The sequence below is a fragment of the Parathielavia appendiculata genome (assembly GCF_033297405.1).
Source record: "Parathielavia appendiculata strain CBS 731.68 unplaced genomic scaffold N657scaffold_16, whole genome shotgun sequence".
Taxonomy (NCBI): domain Eukaryota; kingdom Fungi; phylum Ascomycota; class Sordariomycetes; order Sordariales; family Chaetomiaceae; genus Parathielavia; species Parathielavia appendiculata.
Genome location: NW_026944235.1, coordinates 188,140 through 208,684, shown reverse-complemented (window position 1 = coordinate 208,684; position 20,545 = coordinate 188,140). Strand labels below are relative to the sequence as shown.

Below are 20,545 nucleotides of genomic sequence, written 5' to 3'. Positions count from 1 at the left end.
CTAGGGCACAGCGGTGTAGGAATAATAATATAGTAAGACTCGCCATAATCGCTTCACGCGATGATCTGAATATAGTCGGGCTGGCGGTCAAGGGAGATGACCTGTTGCCAGCGCTAGATCCACAATCATCGCCGCGCCACAGCCAATCCTTGCCGAGCCTAGAAGGTTGGTGTGGAACCACGGAGAGCCAGGCATCGCATAGCGCTTTGGACTAAGAAAGTCGTAGTACGAGGCGTTGGGGCGGATTGTCATGTTAGCAGGCCCCTGAGCCAGGAGTCCCAGCTGAACAGGCCATCGGCAACGCCGTTGCCCAGTTAGACAGCAGGCTAGGCACCTGTCACGGGTGGGCGCAACTGACCACTGCGTAACACCCTAAAAAGAGGGACGGTGGTTCGAACTGTTAGTCGTTGCAGGATCTGCGCACATGAACCTCACACTGTCACGACCCGTGACAGCACCGACAGATGACCAGTGGTAAATGAAGAAGCAGTTATTGCCCTCTTGATATCCTGCCAGTTCATGGCGTTGCGGGGGCCTTCAAAAGTCGAGACGAATAGTTTCAGGCCCTCCTCGTAGTAGGCAGTGCTGCGCCAGTACTTCTTGATCATGTCAGTGACGACCGGCTTGTCCCACGGCCGTTGCCGTCATAATCAAAAGAAAAAAAGAGCCCGAAGCCCAGGGCTTCGGCCGCGCTGAAGGCCAAGGGCGGGGCGACGTCGTTGGTGGCGTCATCCTTGGCCATGTTCAGCGTGAAGGCATCGATGTACGCATCCTTGGTAAGTTGGATCTCGTGTTTCCAGTCGTCCAAGCCAAACGACTTGGTGTCGCCCACCTGTGCCAGCGTCATTAGTGATTAGTCTCGAGGGCGACAATAGCGCTGGTTGGTGTGATAACTTACCATGAAATGAACAAACACGCACGGACTTGGCTTCGGCGAGACTCGCGCCGCATGCTAGTAGCGGAGCGAGAGTAGCAAGCGGCGCCCTCATGATGACCGGGTATCAAGGCAGGGTGGCGTCGATGCTGCGAACAGATGGACAGAGGTAGAGGGGACGACACCGTCCAGTAATATTTAGATCATCATGGCATCGCAACCGACTGGGGGCGTGCAGTGCTCCAGGTGGAAAACCCCCTGCCATACTGGCATATCATAGCCATTGTCACCGTGCCTTCTATCGAGCATCAAGTCAAGGGACGAGACCAAGATTCGATGGTTGCCGCTCTTAGGCTACCTCTGGATACATGTAGTTATCCTACCCATCATTAACACTACCTATTCAATCCCCATCCAAGCCCCACCAAGTCACGGACAATACCTGAACCTGCCTGTTTCCAATCTGTGACTTCTGTTTCGCGATTGCCTGTCTAGACACGGGCCTTCAACCACCACTGACCAAAGTACCTGACGTCTTTCTTATCCGTGTAAGTTACAGGAAACCACTCAGAAGTGTGCTGAGCTCCACAGAAAACATTAACAGCGGCAAGTTGGCAGACACACTGAGGACTGTCACGAGTACCGCGCGTCGACAATGTGCCGCTGAGACGAGTGTGACGGTGTCCGCGTCTGCCCCAACTCACCCTCGACGGTCGAGTCCACCGTGACGCCGGACCTGCCCCCGAGGCTCTCCCGATCGGCCTCGATGTCCGACTCCAAATAAAGCCTATCCCGCTGGATGGTGACTTCGGTCGTCATGACCACCAACGCGCCGTTGTGCTTGCCCTCCTCCGTGACTGCCGCGGGGCCGCCGGCGCCCACGCCCACAAAGACATTATTCCCCAAGTTGTTGACGTCGGCCGTCGCTATCGACCTCCTATTCTTGTTTTTCCTCTCCTTATCCCCGTCCAGCTTCTCCATCTGCACGCCACTCATGTCGGCTGCCGTGCGGGCGTACGAGCTCTCGTGGCCAGACGACGACCCGCCCTGGGTCATCTCGACGAGGCGGTTGAGGATGCTGAACTCAAGCTTGAGCTTGACGCTGTAGACGAAGCCCTTGTAGGCCGTCTGGACGGCGTACAGGCCAGCGTACTCGAGCCCGAGGATGGTGATATCCAGGACAACGATGAGGATGTTGACGACGACGAGGTGCGCCATGAGCAAGCCCCGCTTGCCGGCTCCCCGGCGGCCGCTGTCCATGTTGGCGCGTCGGCGGACGCGCATGAGCCCGATCGTTTCGTGGATGTACAGCGCCGAGATGATGATCTCCTGCAGGAAGAAGAGCGTCACCTGGATCCGTTCGTAGATGGAGTAGGGGATGATGAAGGGCTCTGGGTTGGGCGAGTTGGCGCCGTAGGCGAAGACGCCCGTAGGGACGTGGCCGATGATGGCGTTGGTGATGATCATGATGAGCACCAGCCGCAGGCGCGACGGGTTGCGCATGACGATGTGCAGGCGCGAGTACAGGACGACTGACTGGCCCGTGACCATGCAGCACCATCCGGGCACGACCAACGACATGTATGCCCAGCCGGGGGTTTCTGGTCTCACCGCCTTGATGAGGAATCCCGCACAGTAGACCGCGATGGCCCAGGTCGCGACCACGAAGCTCCAGAAGTAGAGGCCGCTGCGGCGCTTGAAGGTCGCCAAGATGATGCAGGTAAGCTCAATAACATTGTAGAACGACAGGGTGAGAAAGGCGATGATTATTGTCAGCGCCGCGCCCTCGGGCGCGTTGCCCGCCGAGTTGCCGTAGTCCGCTGGCGCCATGGTAATAATCGATGCCCCTCGAACTGGTGCGTTGAGAACATCCGGCCGAGAGACGGTCGACTCAAATTGAGAGCTTCAGGGCAGGACAAGATGTGTCGGGCAGGTCCAAGGACGAGGACATCATGGGAAACTTGTATATGGTAGGCCAAACGCTGTTCTGAAGCCCCTGTGGGCGGCGAATCTGCATGGCGCTCGACTGGATCAAATGGTATCCCAGCCAAGCCACAGTCAGCCGCGGATATGCTGAAGACGACTGATGATCAACGGCGCTCGGCCGTCAGCTCATTAAGCAATGAGTAAAGCGTTTCAGGACCAGCTGCTCAAATCTTCGAAAACAGGTAAGTGAACACGAGGACCTCCTCATCGCTCGATCCATGATCCAGGGTCCGGTGAGAGCTTAAATAGGCGCTAGCATCGGGCTGACGAGAACAATAACCTAACTTGGTGATCACTTCCACGTTCGGCCAAAGGATCCATCGAAACGAAGGCTACCAAGCCGAAGCTTCAACGGCCCCGGACCAGGAAGTCGGGGCCCGGAATGCGCTATTCACCCCAGCGGCTCGGCAGTCAAAGCGCAGAACCGCGGGGTCGGTCCCGACTCCCGACATGAGTCGTTAATGACGCCACATAATTTTAGTTGGCCGCTCATGTGAAATGTCGGAGAACAGCCTGAGAGCTGTCTGGCCATGTGCTCGGCAGGCAGCGTGCTTTGTGGATTGGCGCCGCCCCTTGTTGTTTGTGGAGGCGCCATTGTTGTTGCTGTTGCATTGTCTTGCAGGCTCCGACGATCGATGATCGATCCGCCGTTTTGCTTGTCCGTTCTAGATAACCCGGTCGGGAAAGTACTTCCTTTCCTTGACCTGAACAGGAGAAAACAGAAGAAGAAAGGAAAGTGGTCAGGCTTGGATCAAGCCAGGCTGGCGTACCGCGAGGCGTGTTCCAGCTCCATAGTAATCACTGAAGAACTGCGGTGCCTCGTTGAGCACTACATCTGTGATCTTATTAGATTGGAATTCTCTTAAGATCTCGATCTCGGTCATCATCTTAGAATTGTGCTTGGCCTGCCTCTTGGATCGAGGAGGGAGAGAGAAGGTTACCATTCCCTGCGTTGACATGGAACCGTTGAACCCCGCCTTTCGAATTGGACACCTCAGTTAAAGTTGCCAACAAGCTCCATTATACCAGAGTATGGGCACAAAGGCCCCGCCACATGGCCCCACACGTCCAAACAGTGGAGCGAGATACGCCAAGGCTCTATCCCATCCAGGGCCATGATTTGGACGCGCCAACTGAACCAATGTTCGGGGACGGGATGAAGAAGGACTGGCTTGATGCGCGTGGTTTGCACGTGCTGCGCAGATGACCAGTAAGGCCAGGTCTGAATCCAGCACGCGGTCCTTTGTCATCATCGCCTGAACCTCGAACAACGCTTACACGCAAGGGAAAGGACCAGAAAGCTTACAAACGTTCGACGACATGTCCAGCTTATTCCAAATCCAGGTTGAGCCAACAAATCATACCATCCCAACTCTCTGCCCGCTTACGCTCCGGCTTCAAATCCCGCCATTTCGTCAAAACCCAGTCGCCATGCCCAAGTTCGTGAAATGGTTCCGAAAGGCCGAGAGGTGTGGCAAAACGCCGCGGCCGGAAATACCAGTCATAGTCCACTGTCCTCGCGCGATGCACCAAATGGAATGGGATGACCGCCGCCGACCAATCAATCCGAATAGGCCACATATCATGTTCTCCGGGCGTTCTGCTCAGCAGAATATTCTAGTCGTCATCCAGAACGCCCACGGAGCCACAGACGGCCAGGGCCTGATCACTGTATGTCACCGGGTTGCGCAGAATGCCAAAGAGAACGATTCTTAAAAGCATCTCGCTGATGCCCTGCGATTTTTAGCTCCTAGAAAAGGAGACGGGGGAAGACATCGTCCGCATGTGTAACCCCACGACGGAGGACTGGCTCCCAACATACTTCTGTGCTGGATATCCCTATCAGTTGATTTTCGTTGAAGCTTCTTCAGATTATACTGCTTTGAGGGATCGATATATCCGTGATGCGGATCACTTTGGTCTTTTCCTCAACTACGACACGTCGTCCACTGAGTCATGGGATGAGATGATCGCCAGTTACGAGGACATTAGCAGCCGGTTCGAGGACGGTGTCAACCCATTCCCCACCGTCATGGCCGCCATGTGCGAAGGATCCGTATCGCATGAAGAAGCCGAGAGGTCTGCCCGGCAGCGATCCTGTCGGTTTTTCTATTATTCCCCTGTCACAGGCCGCGGGCTTTGCACGGCCTTTGCGTCGATTGTCGAACGTGCCCATGCCACCAGGTTGCGATACGCCACAGATCCGGACGGCTTCCAGGCCGCCGTCAAGACAACGGCCGAGGTTGTCCAGAGCCTGTTTCCCAGCGCTCTGTGGTGAAAGACCCTGATGGTATATTCCCCTAACGCCCGCTGACTATTACTATTGAAGCCAAGAGGTAATGACAAGCTCTGACGACACTGTTTATATAGAATGAGTGAGGAAAAAATTGCTTCGCTTTATTTATCGAGCTTCGATGATAAACCGCTCAAGAGTGGAAGAAGGGCCCGTTGTATCAATGAAGGAGCACGCTGGAATAGGCGAGACGTCACCAGGCAGTACTATTTCTTCAAGGTTGGTGCTGAAGGTAATGAGAACTCCCGGCAATGGTTTGTCTGTTCTCGGCTTTATCGGCCCTGCTGCTTTCCGGCGCGTGATACTCGATTCGCAAGTTCGTATGGAACGAATGCTCTGGCCTGCGGCCAGACTTGACGGTGTCTAGCGCTTCTGGGACGGCGTGGGAATCCAGGCCTGGTTCTGGGACGGCGGACGGGTATAGGACGGCCTGAACGACCTGGAGCTCCTCGTCATACAGCACCAGCTCGCCGGTGCTCAGTCGCTCGGCACGTACAAGCTCGCCGCCCCTGCTCATGCTTTTGTCGGCTGCGGTGGCGACTGCGGTCTCGCCTCGCCATCTGTTTCTGGAGGTGGCAGAACTTGTAGATGGACTCATACACAGCGGGTTCCTTTCCATTTGGCTCAACCGTAGAGCCGAGAGAGTTCTTACCGGCGTTGCCCTCGGAGGTGGACGTTTCCTCAACTAACAACGGAGTTGGCTGGCCTAGCTCCTTCGTCGGGACGCAGGATGACTGGTTTATCCGGTCTTGGAGCACCTCAATCAGGGCCTCGGCTTTTCGGAGCTCCTTAACGACAGCGTCGTGCTCTTCAGCTGTGACGCCCAACCGGGCCGTAGACTCAGCATCGGTCGCCGTAGATCTGGCAGTCGTTTCGACAGTCTCCGTGACGGAGGGCAAGGCGATCGACTTGGAAAAGGCTTCAGCGGGGTTTTCCTTAGTCATCTTTGGAGCATTCTTCATCGAAACCTCTCCATAGTGTGGCGGTAGTCATGGTTTGCTTGTGAAGCAAACGTTGTCGAAGTCAAAACGCGTGTGGCTGACCACCGACTCCCGGTCTCCGAGGACGCTGTCTTCAGAGCCGATAGCCGAGGCCACTGAGTCCAGTTCCCTCGAAGTGTAAGCAGGCTAGGAGTGGGCGATGCCATCCAGGCCAAGCCGGGCCAGCTCAAGGGTCCTGGTGTTCTGCTGCAGCAGTTCCTGCAGGTCTTGGACGGAGTGCCTAACCGGCGAAGCTGCCCGTCAGCGAGCCTCAATCGCATGCGAATCTCATGGCAACTCACAAGCTCAAGGCCTAGATTAAGAGCATCAAGCTCCCCTTTTAGTGTCCAGCGTCGCCAGCAAGTGATACGTATCTCCCCACCTTTCCACGAGACGGCAAGCTTGACCTTCCAATCGCGGCGGCTGAACAAGGCTTCGAAGTCATCGCTGATGCGTTTCAGGGTGTCGCGACAGCACTCAACCGGGAATTGAAAGGCATCCTGGAGACTAAGACGCGACATGGCCTGGGCGTCCCGCTGAAGGACTGCCTCAATTTGGCGGAGAGCGGTTTGCTCAATCATGACCTCGTGCTCGATGTCGGGACCACGCTGGGGCCGTTCTGGAACTCGTCGGCGGCGTTCTTGATGTGTGCGGCCGATCGCAGGACGTTGGCAGCGAGCGCAGTGGTGCTTGCCGTGATGTTAAGCAATCCATTCCAATTACTGGAACCGGTCGGTAGCGCACACGCCGTCGAGGGAGGAGCAAGATAAAGGCTTCAGCTGCACTGCCCCGCGCCAAGGGCTAAACGGAGAGAGGGCAGTCATACTGGGCACCTCATGCGGCTGTCGACCGTGGCTTGTATTCTTCAGGTCCGAAAGCTGCGTTGCAGAAACCCAGCTATGCAGTCGCCTTAGCTCTTCGTTCATACCTGGTAGCGGTATGTCTCGGGTCATCGCGACGATTGGATCGACCGACTTGAGTACAAACTGGATTCCAGAGCAAAACAAGTGTCAGACCATTCGGTCAACTTTTTTATGTTGCGGACTCCATGGTTCCGTTGCTCATCAACGAGCTTCTTGTCTTGTGAAAGGGATGAGGTCGAGCTGTGCCGCAGCGTGGAAACCATTTCTCAAGGCCGTCTGTCAGAGGAGCTGCCGCTATAATGTAACGTTAAGGTTTGAGTGAATGCCAAGATCCGGGGCGGTGCGGGGCAGACCAGACTCAGCGGGAAGCGACCTTGGCGAGCCCCAACCAGGCAACTCTTCCAGTCTGGTGCGGGGATGGCACCACAATGTGATGACAGCCGAGGCACCACTGCTGGGCATCACAAGACACCTTCCCCCGAGTGTTTTCCGCGGCTTACCTGCGGTCCCCAGCCGTCGCTGCTGGCTGGCACCAAACAATGGCGATACTTTGAAAGGGCCTGTTCCCACAACCAATTCCTCAACGAGCATTCTAACTAACAGCAACAGACCTACCTGCAACAACCTCGCAACTCGGACTCCCTCCCTCGTTAGTCGCCCTCAACTCTTTCCATTCTCGAGGACCAGCCCCCGCCCCCCTCATCACGCTCGCTCGGTCAACCTGAACCTTCGTCCCTGAACCCAATTGAACTCAATTCGACTATACGATGGCGTCCGAGCCCGAGAAAAAGCCCGTCATCATCGTCGGCGCGGGCCTCGCAGGCCTCGTCGCAGCCTTTGAGCTGTCCCGCCAAAACGTGCCGACCCTCATCCTCGACCAAGAAAATGCGGGAAGCCTGGGCGGCCAGGCCTTCTGGTCGCTGGGCGGCATCTTTTGCGTCGACTCGGCCGAGCAGCGCCGCATGGGCATCAAAGACTCGCGCGAGCTGGCCATGCGCGACTGGTTCAGCTCGGCCCGCTTCGACCGCGAGAAAGAGGACTGCTGGCCGCGCAAGTGGGCCGAGGCCTTTGTCAACTTTGCCACGGACGAGATGGAGAGCTACGTCAAGGCGCGCGGGATAGGGTTCCTCTTCAACGTTGGCTGGGCCGAGCGTGGCGATGGGCGGGCGGACGGGCACGGCAACTCGGTCCCGAGATTCCACGTGACGTGGGGAACTGGCCCGGAGGTTGTCCGCGTGTTTGCCGAGCCCGTCAAGGAGGCTGAAAAGAAGGGCATCGTCGAGTTCAAGTTTCGGCACATGGTCGACGAGGTGATCGTCGACGAGAAGACCGGACGCGCCGTCGGTGTCAAGGGCCGGGTCCTGGAGCCGGACGACTCCCCCAGAGGTGTCAAGACATCCAGGACAGTGATTGGCGGGTTCGAGATCTATGGCTCTGCCGTGCTGGTCTCCTCGGGCGGCATTGGCGGCAACGTCGAGAAGGTCAAGTCAGTCTGGCCGGTCGACCGCCTCGGCCCGAAAGTGCCAGACAACTTCGTTATCGGCGTGCCCGCGCACGTCGACGGCCGCATGATCGACATTGCCGAGACGGCCGGCGCCAACATCATCAACCGCGACAGGATGTGGCACTACACCGAGGGCCTCGCCAACTGGGACCCCATCTGGCCGGGCCACGGCATCCGCGTCCTCCCGGCCCCTTCGTCCCTTTGGCTCGACGCCACCGGCAAGCGTCTGCCTCCTTTCCTGTACCCCGGCTGCGACACACTAGCGACCCTCAAGCACATCTGCAGCACGGGATATGACTACACGTGGTTCATCACCGACCAGAGCATCGTGGCGCGCGAGTTTGCGCTCTCTGGCTCGGAGCAAAACCCGGACATCACCGGCAAATCCCTCTGGCAGTTCTTCAACCAGCGTATCCTCAGCTCCAAGGGCACCACCCCCGTCCAAAAATTCGTCCAGCACGGTGTCGACTTCGTGGTGCGCGACAACCTCCAAGACCTGGTCAAGGGCATGAACGAGCTCGTCTCCACCGTCCCCGGCGCGCCGCAGCTCAACTACGCGCAGATCTTAGAAGTCGTCGAGACGCGCGACGGCCAGTTCATGAACACGTACTCCAAGGACGCCCAGGCCATGCTTATACACAGCGCCCGCACCTACTGGGCCGACAAGCGCAGCCGCATTGCTCCGCCGCACAGGCTGCTCGACGTCGAGAAGCACGGGCCCTTGATCGCCGTCAGGATGAACTTGCTGACGAGAAAGACGCTGGGCGGGATCGAGACGAACCTGGACAGTAACGTCATGCGGGCCGATGGGACGCCGTTCCCCGGGCTGTATGCGGCGGGCGAGGCGGCCGGGTTTGGGGGCGGAGGTGTGCACGGGTATAGCTCCCTAGAGGGGACTTTCTTGGGCGGTTGCATCTTTTCGGGGAGGGCGGCGGGGCGGGCGATGGCCAGGGAGGTGTTGGGGGCTGCGGTTGATGGGCGGAGTGGCCTCGCTCGACTTTGACTCTGGCCTTGCCCTGAGTAACGGCTGGTTCCTGTTCTTGGCCTATATCCGCAGCTTTCAGGATACCTAGTACGCCCTATTCCTAATATCAATACCATGCAGTGTACTTTGCACCCTCTGCACCCTGTCCGCGACAGAACCCTGTCACGCACCGGACAAGAGACAGCTCGATTGCCCTCGAGCCACCAACTCAAGGCTTCGAACCCAACTGGGTGCATTTCGTTGATCCTACAGGAATGGTCATGTCCCTCCCTCATGGCCCGGCATTGTCAAACCACGTCGTGATCTGGCCTGGATTGTCGCAATCCAGTAAACCCACCGAGCCCTTTCTCCCTTCCCGCCACCGCAGGCTTAGCCGCCTCACCATCAGTGACAGGCTACCGGTAGTCAAACACCTTGCCAGGATTCATGACCCACTTCGGATCAACCGCCCTCTTCAACCTCCTCATCACCTCAACCGTATCCTCCCCAAGCTCCTGCACAAGACACACCTTCTTGCCAATCCCAATCGCATGCTCCCCAGACACGGTCCCCTCCAAGTCCAGCGCCCGCTTCATCATCTCGTGCACGCACCCCGCCAAGGCCGCCGTCTGCCGCGCGTCGTGCGGATCGTACATCATGGCCACGTGGAAGTGCCGTCTCCCACGTGGCCGATCACGCTGGCGAAGACGCCGAGTGAGCTGCATTGTTCCTCGGACCAGGTGATCAGCTCTGCGAGCCGCGAGATGGGCACAGCTACGTCGGTCGACCACATCCGGTGGTTTTCCGGCAAGAGGCTGGTCATGGTGAAGAGGAATTCCTTGCGTGCTGCCCAGAGGTCGTGCTCTTCTTGCTTTGTGCGGGCGAAGTGGAAGGGGGGTGGTGGTTCGGACTTGTCGGAAGTAGTGGTGGTGGTGGTGGTGGTGAGGGTGTGTAGTAGAGAGGAGGTGCGGGCGATGTCGGATTGGACGGACTCGGTCGTGCCGGAGAATTTGAGGAAGAGGGTGGGTTGTTCGGCCCAATGGCGTTTGCGCACCGTCGGGCTGCCGTGCGAGTTGAGGATGGCCATTTGCCGGTCGTCCATTATCTCGAGCGCGGCGAGCTGGATGCCCGAGCGGATGAGGGCGGTTGCTGCGGCGGCGGCGGCATGGATGGTGGGGAAGGGAACGACGGCAACTGAGGTGGCCTGCGGGATGGGGGCGAGCTTGAGGGTGGCTTCGGTCACGACGCCCAGCGTGCCTTCGGCGCCGACAAAGAGTGAGGTCAGGTTGTAGCCGGCCGAGGTCTTGCGCGGGCGGCGGCGGGTCTTGATGACGGTGCCGTCGGCCAGCACGACGGTCAGGTTGAGGACCCAGTCTTTCATGGTGCCGTAGCGGAAGGCGTTGGTGCCGGAGCAGTTGGTTGATACCATGCCGCCGACGGTGGCAGTCGGAGACGGGTCCATGGGCGCGAAGAGGCCGCTGCTGGCGATGTGATTGTTGAGGTCGACCCAGTTGACGCCCGGTTGCACCACGACATCCATGTCGTCTGGGTGGAAGGCGAGAATTTTGTCCATGTTGGAAAAGTTGATGCAGATGCCCGAGTGTGGCTGCGAGAAGTTGCCCTCGATGCTGGACCCGGCGCCAAAGGGCACCATGGGGACGCTGCGGCGGTTGCAGATGCGGGCGATGGCCGACACGTCCTCGGTGGTCTTGGGGTAGACAACTGCGACGGCGCGCTCAGGCGTGTTGGAGGTGGACTAGTCGGAGTGGCCGTGATGTTCGAGCACGTCGTCGTCGTAGCAGACTGCGTCCTGGCCCAGCACGCTGGCAATCTCCTCGGCGGTGTGCAGAATCTCGTCCCGGTTGGCGTAGGATGGTGTGTCGGCGTCGTCCCCTTTCTGCCTGGCATCTCCGCTGCTAGTACTGGTTCTCGTGAACAACGCCCCAGCGCCGAAGCCGACTGCTCTTACTGCACCCGCGGCTGCGGCATTCCAACTCCGGCCACGTGAGGAGCCGCCAGTTCCTGCGCTAGATGCCATGCTTGATGACCGTCTGACTTGATAATGCAAAGGCCATCGCCGCGCCTGCAGCCAAGTGGTTCTCCGAGAGAGGCATTCCGACAGAACGGACGTGAGCTGATGTCCCCTCATCTTGCCGCGCTCCCCACGCCTCTCTCTCGGTAAGTCCAACCGTCTGCTCTTCGGGCGAAATGGGAATACGCGTGTCAAATGTCGTTCTACGCGGCGACGGGCGCCCAGTTCATAAATAGTTGATCTTCACCCCCTCCACTGTGAACTCGGCCCGTTCCGCCATGTACGGCCGATGATTACCGCGAATCGGCATTTCGCACAGCTGGGTCGCCAAGGCATAATTATCGTAAGAGATAACGCAGACGCTGGCCTGTTGCCGGTTTGACAGAATCTCAACCTGATGAAGCCCGCAGATATTCAAGAAATTAGTTGACTTTCTGATCACGGGTTCTTGCGTAAAACGGGTACAAACCAATTCCGTTGAAAAGGAACGCGGTGTTTGTTCAATACTGGGGAACTGACGGAGAGCGGGTTAGGGTTTCTGCCCGCATCGGCTACTGTGTTAGATTCCTTGTTGACTTACGGTATTTCGGATCAGTAGTTAGTGTCGCAAATTTCTGTTTCCCTCTTGGATTGGTTGACGTGTCGCAAGATTAACGATTCGGTGATAGTAGTGATTGGCCATGACCTTCATCCGTTGAATGAGAGTTCACTACTCCTTCTCGGGCCTTCCTAATACAAGCTTAAGTCCTCTATAAACGGTTACCCCGACGCCAACGCTATGTGTGTAAAGAAAAAAGGTATCGAGAATAAGAAGAAACAAAAAAAGATGAAATATACCAGCAGGCAGACCGAAAGACCGTGACTTCTGAGTCATCAGTACCCATACGGCGTCAGGTCGCCCCGGAACGGCCGCTGCATATTCTGCACCTTGTGGTCGTCCACCCGCCACACACCCTTGGTCTTGTCATAGTGCAGCTGCCAGCCCAGGCCCTCGGACAACCGGTGGAACACGTCGTGCTCTTCGCCAGGCCGTGACCGGAAGAACAGCGGTTCCCAGGCCACTCCCCTTTTGGCCTCGCTAGCCCGCATCTGCCGCTGCGCCTGCTCAATCTTTGTCTTCTCGTCCACTGCCAGCCTCATATCCCCCGTCCTCAGCCCCCGCAGCACCCCATCCCACGCCCGCCTCGACTCCCACGGATCCTGCGCGTCAACTGGTTCGATATCCATCGGCACGGGATCATTCTCGGGCGCGTCCACCTCATACACCTCAACCAGCTCCCCGGTACTACAGTCCTTGACCGTCCATCCTTCACTCCAACACCCAGCCACCTCATACAACCCCCTCCTGGAGGCATCTCCCTTGTGATACACCCTCGCCTCAAACGCGTTCCTCTTCCCCCGAAACACGAGCCCCTCCCCGCGAAACTTCAACTCCGTCACAAACCCACCGCTGCCCACAATGTGATATGTCCCCGAAATCTCGGGATACAAAGACCCAGACAAGAAACCCCTCACTTTCACATCCGGCAGCGGAATCAAGTAATCCTCCTCAAACCGATCGACGCGCAAGACGGCGTGGCCGACCTGCCGGATGTTGACGCTGCCGTTGAAGGACATTTCGACGCGGGCGTAGCCGTCGGCACGGACGCCGTGCTCGCGGTCGACGACGTGCATGGCCGTGATGGGCGGGTGGTGCGAGACCTGCTCGGCGACGAGCTCCGTGGTGCACTTGCGGGACTCGTCGGTCCAGGTGGCGAGGAAGAGCTCGCCCAGGAAGGCGTTGAGGGGTTTGCGTATGGATTGCTGCTGCGCCGCCGCCGCTGTTGTTTGGGTTTTGGGGTTGGTGGTTTTGTTGTTGTTGTGGGCGGTGGTGGTGTGGTGGTGTTGGCGGTGGTGGTGGCGGTGGTGGTGGTCGACTCCGATGTAGAGCTGGCTGCGCAGGGCGGTGAGGAACCAGCGGAGGACGAGCAGGGCGCGCTTGGAGGGGTTGGGTTCGAGGGCCGGGGCGGCGAAGACGGAGGGGCGCTCGGCCCAGCAGTGGCCCACTTCGACTACAGATAATGGGGCGAGGAGAGACGGCGGGCCGGTGACGTTGGCGAGGTCGCCTTTGACGGTGCCGAGGAACTGGGAATGGGGTTAGACTCGGTGTTTGGTCGCTGGGTTCTCAAATTGTAAAGATGCACCTTGACCAGTTCCCGCAGGCGGGAGGAGAGTGTTTTACTGTCCATTGTGACGGGTTTGAATGACGACGACTCAGGCTTCAACGAGAGGATGTTTTGTTTCGAGGGTTCAGCATAGCAAAAGGAGCATGAGTCCTTTGAAATCTCTGGCAGGGCGTTGTAGTTTGTGCACTTGGTACCTGGCGAAATTGGGACACATCGATGTTCGAGAAAACAGCAGGCGCAGCATTGGTGTTATAAAGGCACATGCTCAGAGCCCATTGTCCGGGCAAAGCGCTGCGCCTTTGTTGGCCCATCCGCGCCTACCTGGTAAGCTTTGTTTCATCTATTGTCTCAACGTCCCAAGCATCCCCATTGGAGGCAGTAATTACGAGGAAAAAAATGCATCCCGCCAACGAAACGTGCTAAGGGACCAAGAAGCGCGCATGCAAGATGCAAGGACAAAAAGACGAGTGTGCATGTGGCGAGCGGGGTCGAGGCGAACTCCCACTGAAATGCTTTGCATGGACCGATAAGCTTCATGAGCCACTTTGGATTGGACAGAGCCAGAACCTTAATGTTGGCACGGTGCAGCGATCCGACTCATGCCCAGATCACCCCATGACCAGCGCTGTCCGTACAATGTTGGTCCCACTGCCGAGGAGCCAAGCATCGGGCGTTCGGCTAGACCGATCCGAGAGGCAGTGCTACCCATTCTAGTACGTAACCTCCACCTCCTCAACACTAGACCACGTTATTGGCATCCTGGGCAGCAGGCGGTGCAGTTTACCTTACGGAGAAACAGATCTAGATTCGATTGAGAGACTATCTCACCTGGCCAATGAATCAACGTGAAAGCAAAGATTATGACGAGACCTGTGATCTCTCCATGCCGCCCGTCGGATCGGATGGACTCGAACATAGCTCCTGAGCGACTCTGACTGAACTCGCAGAATTCGACATGGTGATGCAGCTTGACGAGTCAAAACACATGTTCAGTGCTCGAAGGTCTACCTAGGTAGCCATCCACCCATTTCCATAATATCGCGAGAGCAAATGGGTCCAGCCACTGACGGCGCCGCGTCCTGCCAAGTCATGGGCAACGGCGTTCAGCCTTCGGAGGTCTCACGAGTTTCACTTTGAAGCCACGGAACTGATTGGACATCATGACTATTCAAGAAGGCTTAGTAGCTCTTGGGATGAAAAACCAACTGCCATAATGTTCCAAAGATAGCCGTGCTTTAATTTCTGGGGAAGTGAACGAGGCAGTGAACTTCATTTAAGACGGCGCTTCCATCCCCAAGGAGCCACCAGCGTGGATACAGATAATCACCTGCCGTGCTTTGAGTTTGATATCCCTTTCCGATCAAGTCCACCATTCCCTCAGCTATCACCCTAGCTATCACCCTAGCACCAGTGACCCTCAACTGGAACCCCAAAATGCACCCCCTTACCTCGTTCGCCCTTCTCGCCCTGAGCCTGGCTGGACGGCCAGCCCTAGCCCAACAAGCCGACGAGAAAACGGACACGGGTCTCAACTTTGCCTCATGGAGCTCCGCCATATCCGACTTCCCCGCCAGCACCGACTGCCCGCGCACCGCGCCCAATTCCATGCAGGGGTAAGGCCGTTGCCCTGTCTGGTCCCTACGGTACCTACTCGGCGCTTACACTGGGCATGCACTATGCAGCGAGTACTTCACCTGCTCCTCCAGCGCCTTCGACATGGGCTGGAACTGCCCGGGCGTGAAGACGGCCTTTTCGTCGCGCACGCTGTGCATCTGCTCGAGTATCATGCAGATGTCGAGGTGCGTGCCCTCGTCACACGACATGAACTGAGATGCTTACTGTTGCGGGCGCAGCTGCCTCGCGACCTACTGCCCGTCCAATACCGTCGTCGAGTCGATCCTCAGCAAGGACCAGGAAGACTTTACGTCGCTCTGGAGCTGTCCGTCGGCGCTAGCGGCGGCTAATGGTGGATTCGTGGGAAACACAGGGGGCGGCAGTGGTGTGACTCGGCCGACTGGCAGGGCTAGCCCGAGCCCGAATGTGGGCGCCGGAAAGCCGGGCATGCCGCTTGGAGGAGGGGACGGTTGGATGATGGGCTTGGTGATTGCGCTTGGGGGGGTTGTGGGGGTTGTTGCCGTTGTGCTTTGATACCTACTCGGGCCTGAACATGATTTTGGGGTTCAATGGCCGTGGATGAAGCTTACAGGTACACCGTACACGTACCTTAAGGTAGGATGCAATGATGCGGAAGGGAAGTGGGTTTGTATATCGTCTCAACGTCTCGTCGTTTCTATTCCATGCACTACATTACTTGATATCAGAAACCGCATTATCTCGTCCCCTCAACCCACTACTCCTCTGCTCCCTCTCCGGGCGACTTAATGCCCGCCCACCGCCCCCGCACCAACCTCGGTATGCGCGAACCCCTCCTGCTTGGCCTTGACCTCCTCGACGCGGCGCTCCAGGTCGTTGGACGCCCACTCGCTCTTCTTCATGGTCGGCACAAACAGCGGCGCCTCGCGGAACAGGCGGTTCATCTCCTCGAGCGGGCGGCGGGCTGTCTCGGGCAGGATGGCCCAGAAGAAGATGGCATTCGTGAAATTGCAAATGACAAAGAGCAGATAAAACTTGTACCCGACCGCCGACATGGCCGGGCCGGTGACCTGGCCGATCATGGTGTTGAAGGCGAACGAGACCATGGTGGCGATGGAGACGCCCTTGGAGCGCGTCTTGGTGTCGAAGATTTCGGCCGGAATAATCCACGAGAGCGGGCCGCAGGTGGCGCTGAAGCTGAAGTTGTAGACCCACGTCACGACGATGAAGCCCCAGGCGGCCGCCTGATTGTTGCTGGCGCCGGGCGGGTACACGGCCAGCATGATGGTGGCGATGATGAAGGTGACGCAGTTGCCCAGGTTGCCCAGGATGAGCGGCCAGCGGCGGCCGAAGCGGTCGATGAGGAGGATGCAGAGCGCCTGCGCGACGAGCGCGATGATGGACGAGATGGCCTGGTACTTGAGCGTGTCGTCGCCCCGGATGCCCATCAGGCCGTAGATGGTAACCGAGTAGTACTGGATCGCCGAGACGCCCGTCATCTGCACCGAGGCCTGCAGCGAGCAGGCGATGAAGAGGCGCCGGAAGCACGACTTGTCCTTGAAGAGCTCGACGTACGACTTGGCCTCGTGCTCGTGCTCGAAGGCGATGGCGTCCTGGATCGCCGCGTACTCGGCCTGCACCCACGCGTCGTTGGTGTCGCCGTGCGCGTGCAGCTTGGCGAGCATTTTGAGACCTTCTTCGGGCTTGCCGTGGTCGATGAGCCAGCGCGGAGACTCGGGGAAGAGGAGGATGAGGGCGCCAAGGAAGACGGCGGGGATGCACTGGATGCCGAGCGAGGTCCGCCATTGTCCGTCGTCGGTGGGGGCGAAGCCGACGTAGCAGCCTGGAAAAGCAGTGCAAAGTCAGGGATCGAGGCTTCACTTTGAACAAGGACTTGGAAGAAGAAAAGGCGGGTGCTTGCTTACCGTAGGAAATCCAGGCGGCCGCCAGGGCACCGATGCCCAACATGAACTGCTGCAGAGCCGTGACACGGCCGCGGATGCTCGGATGGGCCAGCTCGGCCTGGTACAGAGGGATGATCATGCAGAGAATGCCAACACCGACGCCCGCGAACAAACGGCCCGAGTAGAGGTATGACAGCGCCTGAGCTCCCGTCTGCAGCGCACCGCCGAGGCAGAAGACGATCGAGCCGAGCAGGATGGTCCATCGACGGCCGAGCTTGTCACCCATGGGACCGGCGAAGGCAGCGCCGAAGAAGGCCCCTCCGGTAAAGACTGACACAACGGCTCCTCTGAACGGGTCCGGCATGTTAGTTGCCAAGTCAGACATGATCAAGGGGACAGAGGATGGGATCCCTTACGTCTCATTCTCGGTGGGATTGAACTTGGTCTTGAAGGACTGGGCGGCGATGACCTGGGCAATGACACCAAGATCGTACCCGAACAGCAGCGAGCCGAGCGATGCAAACACGCCCACGAGGAATTGGTACCACTTCGGGGGGAGCGCCATCTTGACGAGGAGGCTGGAATCCAGTCGTCTGTTTGGCGGAAAAGTGGGTTCAACAAGAACTTCTGTGAAGTCCGAGATATGTCGAGATGGTATCCCCACACGAGCAGATCGCCAACACTTTATAGACGTTTGTGATCAGCAGCTCGCTTACCAGCCCAGACCTGCCATTGCATGTGAGCCCGGGATCCGGGATGCCGGGGCAGCAGTTGGATCCTCGCTCGCGTGGACTTCCAGAAGGAGTCAGCTGGCGTGATAGTTCAAGTTAGGAAGCCCTGGGGACGCCGAGGACGCGTACGGGGCTCCCGAGAACCGTGTAGCGCACCTATCGAACCGCAAAAAAGTTGCAAAAACCATGATTGTCTACCCCAGAACTACCCCAATTTCTCCACGCCGCTCCGCTGCTCTCCGCTCTTTGGAAGGGTGCCATCCCAGTCCGCTGCCAGATCCAGCGCTAGCCCCGCGCCCAGATGCTCCGACTCATGGCACGCGGCACTTGGGTCAATAATGTCGTCTCCAACGGCGACTGGTGGATATTCCCGAGTTCCACCCTGACGCCGCCCGGCTATGGCGCCCGATGAGGAATAGGGGCTTGTGCACATGGAGCCCCGGCAGTGTTCGGTATATGCGCACGAATCAGACACCGTCGGCTGGCGGCAACAGTTAGCTCCGGCAACCTCCAGATCTGGACCTCCACAGCCGCTCCGATGCGGGCAACTTGGTGTTGGAGGGAGTTCCCGAAGTTCTGCCTGGTGTCTTCAATAAATTACCTTTGGATTGGGGTGTCCTCGGGAAGACAGACGCACCCATAACAGTTGCAATTGTATTCCCGATTCTTAAATTATTCCGTCATGGCCACCTTCACAAGAATCCCCGAGGGCGAGAGCCCGTCCATCACCATCCACCCCTCGCACAAGGTGGCCGAAATTGACAAGAACATCTATGGCGGTTTTACAGAGTAAGACGGCCACCGTATGCGTTTTCTGGAGGGGGACGCGCTGACACAAGACCAGGCACATGGGGCGATGCATCTACGGCGGCATCTATGACCCCGGCAACCCCCTGTCCGACGAGAATGGTTTCCGGAAAGACGTCATCGAGGCCTTCAAGGAGCTGAACGTGCCCGTGGTCCGGTATCCGGGCGGGAATTTCGTTGCGACGTATCACTGGCTCGACGGCGTTGGCCCTAAGGAGAACCGGCCAAGCAGGTGAGGACCCGGATCCGGTTTTCGGTTGTTTGGCTTCTGAGAAGGATGCTGACAGCGACATGCGAACAGGCCCGAGCTGGCGTGGATCGGCACGGAGACCAACCAGTTTGGCACCGACGAGTTCATGAAGTGGTGCGAGCTTGTCGGGTGCGAGCCATACCTGTGCCTGAACTTTGGGACGGGCACTCTGGATGAGGGTCAGTTCGAATTCCGCCAAGTTCAAAAAAAAAGTTAAGGGAGAAACTGACCCCAGACAGCTCTTGGATGGCTCGAATACTGCAACTCGGACCGTAACACATACTACGCCAACCTGAGGCGAAAGAACGGGCGGGAAAAGCCATACAAGGTAGATTCTGCCCTTACGAAAAATCCAACCCATCCGTGTCTGCACCACCAAAGCTAATCAGCCCCTTGCAGGTCAAATACTGGGCCCTCGGCAACGAGTGCTGGGGTCCGTGGCAGGTCGAGCAGCTCACCAAGGAAGACTACGCCAAGAAGGCGTACCAATGGGCCAAGGCGCTCAAGCTGCTGGACCCCAGCATCACGCTGATCCTCTGCGGCGAGACGGGCTACTCGTCGTGGGACCACTACGTGCTCAAGGAGTGCGTCAAGTGGGACGTGCACGGGCTGGGCACCGAGAACAACACCAAGTCGCTTATCGACATGCACAGCATCCACGTCTACACGGCCGACAAGGAGCACCTGGCCAACGCAACGGCCCCGCGCAGCGGCGAGCGCGCCATCCAGATGGCCAGCGCGCTGATCGACCTCGCCCGTATCGAGAACAAGGTGCCGCCGTCCATCCCCAAGCAAAAGATCTGCTTTGACGAGTGGAACGTGTGGGACCCCGTGCGCGCGCCCGGCGAGGAGGGCGCCGAGGAGCAGTACACGCTGTCGGACGCGCTGGCTGTGGCCGTCTGGCTCAACGCCTTCGTCCGCCAGGCCAAGGACATGGGCATGGCCAACATTGCCCAGTCGGTCAACGTCATCTCGCCCCTCATGACGAGCCCCGAGGGGCTGGTCAAGCAGACCATCTGGTGGCCGCTGCTGCTCTTCAGCAAGTACATGCGCGGGCACGCGATTGCGCTCAACGTGCGCGCGCCCGAGTATACCGGGAGGACGAACCCGGCGTGGATCCGGGCGGCCATCGAGACGCCGTATCTGGACTGCAGCGCCGCCCTGGGTGAGGATGGCTTGGTCAACCTGGCTGTGGCGAACCTGAGCGAGGAGCGGGATTACGAGGTGGCCTTGGAGGGGTTGAAGGCGGATCAGGTCGAGGTTTTTGTCGTGACGGGCGAGAACATCCACGTCACGAACACGGCCGGCGAGCAGAAGGTGGGCATTGTCGAGAGCAAGTGGGATGGGAAGGGCAAGTTTACGTTTGCAAAGCATTCGTTTACCCTGCTGCGGTGGAAGGAGTAGGAGCGATGCGGATAATCTTTGTACAACCCGAAAGCAAAAAAATAGAAGTCCCTTCCCAATCTGGCGAGACCGCTGTTGCCCTGCATCCCACCATGCTGCCTCCATCCCGCCCTCACCCTTCCCACCTCGGTTAGATCCCAGACATTGGCGCTGCAACGGCGCACTGGCACCATGATACGCAGCGGGCCGTTGATT

General features: G+C 58.3%; 11 protein-coding genes across 11 annotated transcripts; 4 read left to right on the top strand and 7 right to left on the bottom strand.

Moving 5' to 3' along the window:
- Window positions 1–509: 509 nt before the first annotated feature.
- Window positions 510–925, bottom strand: N657DRAFT_701674 (glycoside hydrolase family 71 protein). The gene is made up of 2 exons (XM_062797360.1): window positions 899–925; window positions 510–832 (listed from the first exon to the last, which is right to left on the bottom strand). The coding sequence occupies exons 1-2, from the start codon at window positions 899–901 to the stop codon at window positions 605–607; spliced, it is 231 nt and encodes a 76-aa protein (XP_062644285.1). The 5' UTR covers window positions 902–925; the 3' UTR covers window positions 510–604.
- Window positions 926–1,507: 582 nt separating this feature from the next.
- Window positions 1,508–2,455, bottom strand: N657DRAFT_579698 (uncharacterized protein; the record flags this gene model as incomplete). The annotated part of the gene is made up of 1 exon (XM_062789413.1): window positions 1,508–2,455. The coding sequence occupies one exon, from the start codon at window positions 2,453–2,455 to the stop codon at window positions 1,508–1,510; it is 948 nt and encodes a 315-aa protein (XP_062644284.1).
- Window positions 2,456–3,792: 1,337 nt separating this feature from the next.
- On the bottom strand, window positions 3,793–4,194 carry N657DRAFT_156238 (uncharacterized protein). Its single transcript, XM_062785991.1, has one exon. It carries the CDS (start codon window positions 4,111–4,113, stop codon window positions 3,859–3,861), a length of 255 nt encoding a protein of 84 aa, XP_062644283.1. The 5' UTR covers window positions 4,114–4,194; the 3' UTR covers window positions 3,793–3,858.
- N657DRAFT_649009 (uncharacterized protein) lies at window positions 4,006–5,352 on the top strand. The gene is made up of 3 exons (XM_062793638.1): window positions 4,006–4,531; window positions 4,608–5,150; window positions 5,231–5,352. Exons 1-2 carry the CDS (start codon window positions 4,181–4,183, stop codon window positions 5,136–5,138), a joined length of 882 nt encoding a protein of 293 aa, XP_062644282.1. The 5' UTR covers window positions 4,006–4,180; the 3' UTR covers window positions 5,139–5,150; window positions 5,231–5,352.
- A 15-nt stretch (window positions 5,353–5,367) lies between these two features.
- Window positions 5,368–7,515, bottom strand: N657DRAFT_701670 (uncharacterized protein; the record flags this gene model as incomplete). Its single annotated transcript, XM_062797359.1, has 7 exons — window positions 6,857–7,515; window positions 6,718–6,822; window positions 6,516–6,580; window positions 6,436–6,446; window positions 6,167–6,280; window positions 5,754–6,121; window positions 5,368–5,713 (listed from the first exon to the last, which is right to left on the bottom strand). Exons 1-7 carry the CDS (start codon window positions 7,084–7,086, stop codon window positions 5,368–5,370), a joined length of 1,239 nt encoding a protein of 412 aa, XP_062644281.1. The 5' UTR covers window positions 7,087–7,515.
- Window positions 7,504–9,979, top strand: N657DRAFT_649007 (uncharacterized protein). The gene has a single exon (XM_062793637.1). The coding sequence runs from the start codon at window positions 7,764–7,766 to the stop codon at window positions 9,501–9,503; it is 1,740 nt and encodes a 579-aa protein (XP_062644280.1). The 5' UTR covers window positions 7,504–7,763; the 3' UTR covers window positions 9,504–9,979.
- Window positions 9,881–11,502, bottom strand: N657DRAFT_683610 (FAD-binding domain-containing protein; the record flags this gene model as incomplete). Its single annotated transcript, XM_062796587.1, has 3 exons — window positions 9,881–10,093; window positions 10,150–11,220; window positions 11,269–11,502. 3 exons carry the CDS (start codon window positions 11,500–11,502, stop codon window positions 9,881–9,883), a joined length of 1,518 nt encoding a protein of 505 aa, XP_062644279.1.
- Window positions 11,503–12,178: 676 nt separating this feature from the next.
- On the bottom strand, window positions 12,179–14,131 carry N657DRAFT_666108 (uncharacterized protein). The gene is made up of 2 exons (XM_062795322.1): window positions 13,680–14,131; window positions 12,179–13,620 (listed from the first exon to the last, which is right to left on the bottom strand). Exons 1-2 carry the CDS (start codon window positions 13,722–13,724, stop codon window positions 12,370–12,372), a joined length of 1,296 nt encoding a protein of 431 aa, XP_062644278.1. The 5' UTR covers window positions 13,725–14,131; the 3' UTR covers window positions 12,179–12,369.
- A 964-nt stretch (window positions 14,132–15,095) lies between these two features.
- Window positions 15,096–15,809, top strand: N657DRAFT_683608 (uncharacterized protein; the record flags this gene model as incomplete). The annotated part of the gene is made up of 3 exons (XM_062796586.1): window positions 15,096–15,274; window positions 15,344–15,460; window positions 15,515–15,809. The coding sequence occupies 3 exons, from the start codon at window positions 15,096–15,098 to the stop codon at window positions 15,807–15,809; spliced, it is 591 nt and encodes a 196-aa protein (XP_062644277.1).
- A 230-nt stretch (window positions 15,810–16,039) lies between these two features.
- N657DRAFT_579592 (general substrate transporter) lies at window positions 16,040–17,723 on the bottom strand (the record flags this gene model as incomplete). Its single annotated transcript, XM_062789406.1, has 3 exons — window positions 16,040–17,097; window positions 17,180–17,505; window positions 17,575–17,723. 3 exons carry the CDS (start codon window positions 17,721–17,723, stop codon window positions 16,040–16,042), a joined length of 1,533 nt encoding a protein of 510 aa, XP_062644276.1.
- Window positions 17,724–18,462: 739 nt separating this feature from the next.
- Window positions 18,463–20,415, top strand: N657DRAFT_692985 (glycoside hydrolase family 51 protein). The gene is made up of 5 exons (XM_062797195.1): window positions 18,463–18,678; window positions 18,734–18,928; window positions 18,998–19,125; window positions 19,186–19,274; window positions 19,346–20,415. The coding sequence occupies exons 1-5, from the start codon at window positions 18,572–18,574 to the stop codon at window positions 20,348–20,350; spliced, it is 1,524 nt and encodes a 507-aa protein (XP_062644275.1). The 5' UTR covers window positions 18,463–18,571; the 3' UTR covers window positions 20,351–20,415.
- The last annotated feature ends 130 nt before the right edge of the window (window positions 20,416–20,545 follow it).